Below are 9285 nucleotides of genomic sequence, written 5' to 3'. Positions count from 1 at the left end.
AAGGGGAACAGTCCAAGTGGGTGGGCAAAGGTCTGGGTGTTCATTCAAGTGGGTGCTTGGATGCTAGCTTGTCAGAGTAGACCCTCTGACTGTGGAAACTGTTGTCAGCGCTGGCCTGCAGAAAATGTCTTGGCTGCCAGCCTGCAGCAGCACCAGACTTTTCTCCTTGCCTGTGCCAGGCTCCTCTTGCTGGGATAACGTAGGACTGTCACTTTGATGCACAGGAAGGCCAAAGAATATTAATGATTTTTTTTTTTGTTAAAGCCAGGTTGGCAAGTATTTTTATTTTCTGTGACAGATTGTTCTGAATGGGCGCCCAAGCCAGCTGTGTACAGAAGTACACAGCTGTACTGAACAGAACAAACAGGAAAAGGTAACAATAACCAGATTGTTTGTTCTCTCTCCTTTCTATATGGGGAGAGCAAATATTTTTAATTTGGATGAACAGTGCCAGTCAAGAACTGCTCACAGCTTTGCAACTCATGCACGTAGGTTTTCCAGTTTGTTAAAGTGCTTTGCATTCTTCTGGCACGCCTCACCACCCTCTAATCTACATTAATAAAAATGAGCAAGAAGTCAGAATCTCTGTCATCCTACGAGAGAGAGAGAGAGAGAAAGAAAGAGAGAGGGAGAAACATCTCTGCACCAAGTTGCTTAATCGGCAGTACTTGCTGCCAGGTCTTCCCCAGAATAAACATGAAGGGATTCAAGACAAAGTGTTCTTTAGGCTGGCTACCAGCGGTACTGCTCACAATCCCACTTCCAGGACAAAACGTTTTCAGACTGACTGCACTGCAGGTCAGCTCCATTTTACTCGACACTAGCTTTGCCCTATGCATACTACCTCCTCCGGGCCACACCTGCCATAGCTTTCCATAGCTAACAGCTGCCGCTTCATATTATAGTTGGGAACACGTACAGCAAAACGAAAAATACCCACAAGACTGCACAGACAGAAAACTTGGCAAATGTAGCCCGAGGCAACAATATCCAGAGTCCATGACCAGTCACTAGGATGACAGTACTGAACTCTCCAATGAACGTACAGAAATGGCTAAGTTTAATTACCAAGCACACAGCTACTTCCTCAGGTAAGTATTCACTAACTTCATACCCACTAGAAGCAAATGACTGACTCAGTCAGACTTCAGGTGTGAATTTGATTCGTCTTCAAAACAACTGCAAAATACTGTCCCCCGGTTACATTTGGTGTTGGATTTCCCTCGCTTTCATTTTTCCTTCACAGGGATGCTACTTCAGCTCACCATGCACATAAGGTTCAGGAGCTTCATTTGTTAAAAAGAAGTCAATGCTCACGTGCAGGCTTATACACCATTTCAAATCCAAAAGACTAAAGAATTCACATCATGGCGTCCCCACAGTCCCTGCAATACCACCGACGAAAGCAAAATACTAGTAGCTATATTTGGGCTAGGACATTCTATCCCGTGCCACATCTGTTCAGCTGGAACCAAGTCATTCATTTGTGGTCTCTGCCCTGCACGGTGGCATTTCATAGTGTGAACTATGTAAGTGGACAAACTGCGGTACCACAACATGCCAATGTCACATTGTGTTTTTCAATACAGTTTGGTTTACGCAGTATTAGAGGGTACTAGTTGCTCCTCAGGACCTCCCAAATCCAGAGCAACTCCAAACTACTGAGTAAACAAAGACCCCCAGTTCCTTGAAGTGGCAACCATAAGTCCTTATAAGACCAATATTGCCAACTCCCGTGATTTTTCACATACATACATGACAAGAAATCATGGGATAAGGCAGTATAGGTCTTATAAGGTCCCCCAGTCCCTCGAAGTCGCACACACGTTGCACTCAGTAGTATACATGCATATATGAAAGAGCTAAGTTTTTTCATGTTTCCGAAGTGCAGACTTTAAGAACAATGCAAAAAATCATGAGAGTTGGCAATACGGCAAGACTGAATCCACAGACGGTGAATTCACCTCTCAAGGAGATACAGAAACCCAGCATGGTCCCTTCCCTCATTTTTATTTTATTTAGATATCTAAATATGTAGAGAGCAGAAGAGTATGCTGTATATTCCAGCAAAGTTTAGTTCATGACATTATCTGCCGCCTATAGTTAGCCACCATTCGTTCATCTAATATTTGACAGCAACACTTCTGCAGTGCCTGCTAACTGGCAGGCATGTTAACATGTAAAGCAGTCATGTAAAGTAGTTTCACTTGTTATTAGACCCTTTACAAAAATTTTGTTCTGACAGCTTTATGATGCTAGCATTTACATGTGCTATCAAACAATAGGTGCAATACTCTGGAGTACCAGAATAATACAAAACATTTTTCTAAACGTAGACTAGAACGGCCAAGTCAGAAAAGCAGACTCCTATCCTCATTTTGGCAGGATGCATTGACAGATTGCATTAGCAGACCATAAAGCACATTTTTGCCCAGCAGAGTGCTGAAGTCAGAATGCATTTAGGCTTATTTGAAAACAAACTCCTGAATCCACTTACCTACAGAGAGAATGAGATCATAGGATGCTGTACAGACAAAACAGCTGCAAGAATCTTCCCCAGCAGAACTCACTCACCTCTAGTGGTGGCCACATATCCAGCAACATTGTACAAAACTTGCCAACACTGCATCACTTCAAAGCCAGGTGCTGCAGGATTCAGAGTCGTCTGCAACAGCATTCTATCCTCCCTACAGAGCGAGACAGGAGGCACTCAAGCGCTGCAAGGCAGGAAAGGCGTTTGAATGCAAAATTCATCAAGATTCTTGCAATAAAGAAGCTGCAACCAAAGAAAAGGCAAAAAGCATGGTCCTCATGCCACCATTACATACTCCAACAGCTCTCTGCAATGCTGCTTTGGAAGTTTCTATAAGCAAGACACCACTACCCAGCTTACTTTTGTCTCTTCCAAAAGTAACCAGCATGTTGCACTCATTTTTTTTTTTCTTTAAACAGCCCCATTTTCAACTCTCACTTAAATCAACAGGAGTCCTGGCTTTGATTTCAGTGGAACTAGTTCAGATTGAAACGCCTCAAGCTTACCAATATTTAAGCATTTAAGTAAACGTGTAGGCAAGTAGTCCAGTTGGCTTCAGTAAGACTCCTCACATTTAGGTAAAACTATGCATGAGTAGCCATGTTAAAGCCAGCAGGACTAATTTCCCCGTATGAGATACCAAAGGTAACTATGTCCTCAGCTGAAGACCACACAGCTCTTGATATTTAATTTCATTTATTAGATGTGTGTTCCCGTTCCCACTAAAGGCAGGTTGCAGAACGGCTTACAATAATAGACGAGATAAAATTTTAAAATAGATTTCATAGACATTAGGGCTGGAAGGGACCTCGGAAGATCGAGCCCACCCCCTGCCCAAAGGGCAGGAAATCAGCTGGGGCCATAGGATCCCAGCAAGATAAGCATCCAGTTTACTCCTGAAGGTGTTCAACGTAGGTGCTTGAACCACCTCCGATGGCAGGTTGTTCCAGACCTTGGGGGCTCAGACAGTAAAGAAATTCTTCCTTATGTCCAGCCTGAAACATTAAAAGAAAATATGGGACAACTAAGGATCTGGCATAAGGGAAAATTGCTCAATACCAACCTCATCCAAAACCCATTGTAATCAATGGAGAGACTCCCGTTCACATCAGCAGGTTCTGAATGAGGTTCAATATAGGAAGGAAACTGAAAATAGAAGAACCAAAGTGTGAATACTTAGTTCTCATCAGCAACCAAGTAAAGGATCAAATGGTGGGTCTACAGCCTTCTGAAACAAGAACAGCAATATCCCAAGTGTCTCATAATCCAAGTAGTCTGGCAAGGAGCAGAGACATACAGACAGTAAGTTTTTACATTTAGGTCATTTAAAGAGAAAATGAAACCAGGGACACTTGCAAGTTGTACAAGTCAATCAGAGAGGGAAGAGACTCAATTTACAATTCTAGCACATTTTTATTTTGTGTAAATTTATAAAGACAACAATCCTAATCACGATTGTCACATTTTACAGTACATACCATTACAGTTGCAAACAAAAACTTCACACAAAAACTAAGCACTAACAATAGTTTAAGTCACTCTTTCTGCGATTGTCTTATCTAGACTAAACAGCATTATGCTAACACTGAAGAAAAAAAATAGTTCACTATAAAACAGTGATAGAACATTTTTATAAAATATATTCCATTCCAATAGCTTTTCTACATACTGTATACTATAAAACTCTCCCACAAAAATTAGTGTCTTTAAATATACATATTTAATCTGAACTGCACCAAGATTAAAAACAATTAAAAATATTGATGATTTTTACATTAACTTCACAGTATTTGTTTGTAGTAGAAGACAAATCCAGTGTTTAAAATTCAGAGCAGTAGCTTTCTCTATAGAGAATGGAACTACCCCACAGTGAAATATTTCATGAAAAACAAACCTAAGTGTGCAATGTTTTTAGTACTTCCTTGCAGAGTAATGAACCATTCTGAAGACATGCTCAAAGCTATTGCAACTTTAAAAAAATGCAAAAACAAAGATAGCCAAAAAAAGTCACCTTAAAATAAAAATAAGTGCAAACGTCTTTACTTTAGAAATTCAAGCTATGAAGTTCAGGGATAAAAACACTACATTATGAAAAAGGACAGTGCATGAATGATGCAGTAAAAGAAAAACCCAGCGTGCTTCTTACTTTTGCCCCATTTTCACTGAAGTACAGAGCATGCTCATAGCATTAATTGAATTAATTATTTCTAGGCTAAAGTTAGATATAAACTTGTTTCAACTTTTCCCTGTCCCCATATACTAATGATGTCTTTTATGGCACATTTTAAATGATTATTTGATCTTTCAAAAAATATTATGAAAAGTAGTGAAAAATGAAATTCAACAAAAGTATCACAAAAATGCAAAAACTAGGAAAAACGTTACAAGCATAGATAAAACCACTACTGTATTAGTTGTTCACTTTACAACATGAAAAGAAATTGCTGTAAGATTTTAAAGTGTAGATTAACTTTGTTTCTAAAAAAAAAAAAAAAAGAAACCCCCCAAAAACATTTAACAGTAATAATTCCACTTCAAAAATTCTAATAAATACTATATCAAGTATCATCAGGAAAAAAAATAATTTAATTTTAGTAGAAAGAAAAATAACTTAATTTTAGCAGATTTTGTTCAGTGCTATTTCTGATCACAGCAAAAAAGTGATTAAGTAGAATAAGACCACAGTACCAAATCCACTTATGTTCCAAGATACAGTACTCTCCCACATCTTCCACATGTAACAGGTTCAGAAAAAAATTTTTACAGTGAAGTTAGACTAAAAAAAAAAGATAACCTATAAATAGAGTAGAAATAAAATTTCACATTACATGTACATTCATAGTTCAAGAGATGAATAATCATAATAATAATAATAATAATAATAATAATAGTAATAGAGGAGGTTGCAACAAGTGAAATTCTGAATAATAAAAAAGTACTTTCACAATCAATCAATACCAGAATTACATTGCTGAAACTATATTGTTTACATAGGTAGTGCTTACTTAACACATTTTAAGGGGAAATGCTGAAGAATTCCTTCCTTTTTTTAGGCTGAACTCTGGTACTTTGAAGTACAGTATTTAAGAAAATCACTTCAGTGCTTCATATTTTTTAAAAATAAATTAAGCTTCAAGATACAATTCCAGGAGTGTTACTAAGGAGTGATGAAATAATGATTTTTATTTTGCCGATAAGGGAGTGGGTAGAAGTTTAGCCCAGTGGAATGATGTTTCAAAATCCACAGGTATTACAATTTATGTGAAGCCAAGCTAATTATATCTTGAATGGATACTTCAACTGGAAAGGCATGATCTGATATTTACTGACATGCACAGACCAAAGGATGTTCTATTAGGCAGATAATTGAATTAACTTATTTGGAATTAAATTACTTGTAATTACAGGCAGTCTCAAATTTTAAAAACAAAGGAAAAAGTTGACTTCTACTTTCTGACTGGCCAAGCTAACTATCCCAACCGGCTTGAATTTGTGCCATCCCATGGAAATCCGAAGGACTGCACAAAATTGGCACAGGGTAACTGCCAGTGTTAATAGAATATAAACCAAGAAACCCCTCAGCTAAGATCAGCAACTTGGACTACGAAACTTAAAAGGAAAAAAAACAAACAAGCTATAATGATACCAATCATGTTAAAAGACCCTATGAACAACTCAGAGGTCCCAGTAATCTCATATCTCTAAAAAAAAAAAAAAAAAAAATTAAAAAAGGGAAAAAAATTATTATATACCACCCCATTTCCTCCCATGGACACTGTGTGGCAGCTCTTAAATATTCCCCAGCATATGAGCAATGTTACATCACTTATTACAGACCCAAGCTTGCACCCCCATTGTACATTTACTGAGGCATTTTTCAATGGGACCAAAACTGGCCCTTCCATGTGAGATTGAGATAAGGATGGGAAAGCATCCTCATTTTTCATATGTACTCTACTACATACTCTTCTGCAACTGAAGGAGTGAATATATAAATGGACAGAAGCATTTTTCTATCCGCATATAATTTCAAAAGTGGTTTAGTGCCATTCAACAGACAAGTCCATGGAGGAGGATGTGCGGGGAAAGAAACGTGAATTTCTCTCTTAGTAGTCTGAAGTCGGAAAGCAAGACTTTTCAAATAGGGGTAAGCATCGACTGCAAAACTCTTCTGATGTTTTAGCAAGCATCAAAAGCCAAACTGTACCACAGACAATCTGAGGAACCTTCTTAAAAACCGGGCCAATTTAATACCACTCCTAGGTCTAAATTTTGAGTGGCTGTATTCCCATCTTGAGACATGTGGAGTTAAGTGGGCAAAATCCCTCCTGCTCAGAGTAAAACCATGGTTCAGCTCTGACATGTTCGTACACAATACATATAATATTTAGGGAACGCAATGGTATCAGAAAAAGCAGATCTTGGCAGTTTACCATTTTTTTAAACTAACTAAAAGGGGGGAAAAAAAACAGGAGCATAAAAGTATGACAGACAGAAGCAAAGAAAAAAAAGTCACTGCAGAATAACTTAAGATCATTTTCACATGGATGCTGTAGAAGTCACATACCACAGGGGAGCAAGAGAAGACCTAGGAGGACTGAGTTTAGGGCAAGGAGTGGGGCTAAAAGGCCTCTGAAGTGCATGCCTATGCATCTTTTAAACATGACCTGAAGTGAGTATCACCAAAAAGACCAAAAGAAAAAGTTACCTTTTTGTTTTCTTTTAAAAAGTGTTGGGTGGAGAGGGGGAGAAAAAGAAAGGGGGAGAGGGAAGAGAGGAGGCGTATTAAGGGCATATTAAATAGTAAAAAAAAAAAAAAAAGCCAACCCAAAACCTCGTCTCAAACCACCAAGGACTTGACAAGGCCACAATGAAATTTTCGAATGTGTCTGTATAAGTCACCAGATTGTGTAAAGCGTCTCTCACACCATTTGCACCCATGCGGTTTCTCTCTCGTATGTACGACCGCATGACGGCTGAGATTGTGGGAGTACTGGAAGCTCTTTCCACACTGGCCGCAGGTATAAGGCTTTTCACCCGAATGAGTCCTTTCATGTCTCTTTAAGGTGTACATGCACGAAAAAGTCTTCCCACAAAGCGTACAAGTGGGCACTGACCCATCAGGGGACAGCCTGGTCCGTGAGCCATCCTTATCTCTGAAGTGAGAGCTCAGGTGCAGCTGCAGGACATGCGGGCTGGGAAACACTTTGCTACAGAGGGGGCAAATGCATATGTGCCCGGGGGGCACGAGCACGCCTGAGGAGGAGATATCAGAGGAATCCATGTCATCTTCACTCTCATCCCTGTCTTGATCTATATCATCCTCCCTCGCATGAGAATTGCCGTTTCCTGTGAACATGTGTCCTAACCCTGTCACTAGGCTCTTGGCTGAATTCCCAAAATGCTGACTCTCTGGACTCCTTGCTTCACTGTCCTCCTGATCTGACAGCAAGTCTTGTTCATCTTTAACAAGTGGCTCGGTACCCTGCTGCTGGCTGTCGGAAGCCAGCTGTCCAAAGACGTAGGAGGGGTGTAAAGAATCTCTCCCAGGCACAGGCTTGAAAGACAAATCCAGAGCACAGTCCACATCACTTGAAGCCAGGGTATGGTTAACGGACCTTTGGGACAAAGGTCCTGTGGAACTATTGACATTAGCTTTTGTTTTTCCAGCTGCTGCGGTGCACGATTCTGCCTCTGCAGACACAGAGCTGACACTTATAAGATCAGAGGACCAGGCAGGGTGACCAATGACCCGCTCTTTGCATGTTGCTCTCTCGTATTCTGCAGCACTGAATTTCTGTTCGCTTCCTGGGTCAAATTCGTGGACTCCTGGGTCTAAAAAATGCTCTTCCTTTTCCAAATTAGCTGCCTCATCATTAATCTTTTCTTCCGGACATAATTCTTTATCTTTCAGCTTGCCCTTGCAGACTTTCACAATGTCATACATGTGAAGGTAGCTAGCTGCAGCCAGCACATCCTCAACTGGAAGACTGTTGAACTCGAGCTTTCCTTCGTACATGAATTCGAGCAGCAGACCGAAGGCTGGGGCCGTGACAATGTCACTGTTCAGATGCACAATATCCCTTTTGTCTAACTGGTCCCTGTAGAAAAGATGGAAGTACATGCTGCAAGAAGCAAGAACAGCTCTGTGCGCTCTGAATTGAGCTTCTCCAACTAAAACAGTACAGTCACACAGGAAGCCCTGGTGACGCTGCTGACTCAGACACTGCAGCAACTGGCGGCTATGGTCTGGAAACTCCATTCTTCCTTCATAACCTGTTCAAAACAGGAAAAACTTGAATGCCACTGTAAACTCAAGCCTCCCAGCAGCTGTAACAAACAGATTGGCTTTTGGGGAACACAAGCCAGAGAAACAGCCTTGGAGATAACGTTCCCTGTTTGTTGTCTGGAATAGTTTTAATGCACGCACACACACAAAACACCACCCAAACAAACTGCAACTAATAACACAGCGCCTTTCTCATCCTCCAGCACCTGCGCCGAACAGGAAAAACTCGACCGCAAGTAAACAAAAGCTACGAGAGCCGCGGCCCCTTCTACCTTTGTCTGTCTCCTTGAGAGCTGGCGAACAAAATAACTGGACTTTCTGCCCTCCTGGCTTCCCCGACTTGGGGCATCTTTGCGGAGAGCTGCGCCAGCCACCCCGTCGCTGGGCGCGGGGGACACGGCCACCAAAAACAGTTGTGCGGTGGGGGAGAGAGCAAGGAGGGGGGCAGAAAGGAGCTGCGGTG

The 9285-nt window shown here is 40.8% G+C and overlaps 1 protein-coding gene across 1 annotated transcript; it reads right to left on the bottom strand.

Moving 5' to 3' along the window:
- Nucleotides 1-3930: 3930 nt before the first annotated feature.
- Nucleotides 3931-9220, bottom strand: ZBTB42 (zinc finger and BTB domain containing 42). Its single transcript, XM_019550801.1, has one exon. The coding sequence runs from the start codon at nt 8793-8795 to the stop codon at nt 7374-7376; it is 1422 nt and encodes a 473-aa protein (XP_019406346.1). The 5' UTR covers nt 8796-9220; the 3' UTR covers nt 3931-7373.
- Between the last annotated feature and the right edge of the window lie 65 nt (nt 9221-9285).

Source organism: Crocodylus porosus, unplaced genomic scaffold (genome assembly GCF_001723895.1).
Source record: "Crocodylus porosus isolate Cpor-Errol unplaced genomic scaffold, CroPor_comp1, whole genome shotgun sequence".
NCBI lineage: Eukaryota > Metazoa > Chordata > Crocodylia > Crocodylidae > Crocodylus > Crocodylus porosus.
Note: the sequence above shows the minus strand (reverse complement) of the source record. Positions and strands in the feature narration are given on the sequence as shown.

Coding starts and splice junctions, on each gene's coding strand:
- ZBTB42 (XM_019550801.1), bottom strand. CDS start 8,795: ATGGAGTTTCCAGACCATAGCCGCCAGTTGCTGCAGTGTCTGAGTCAG.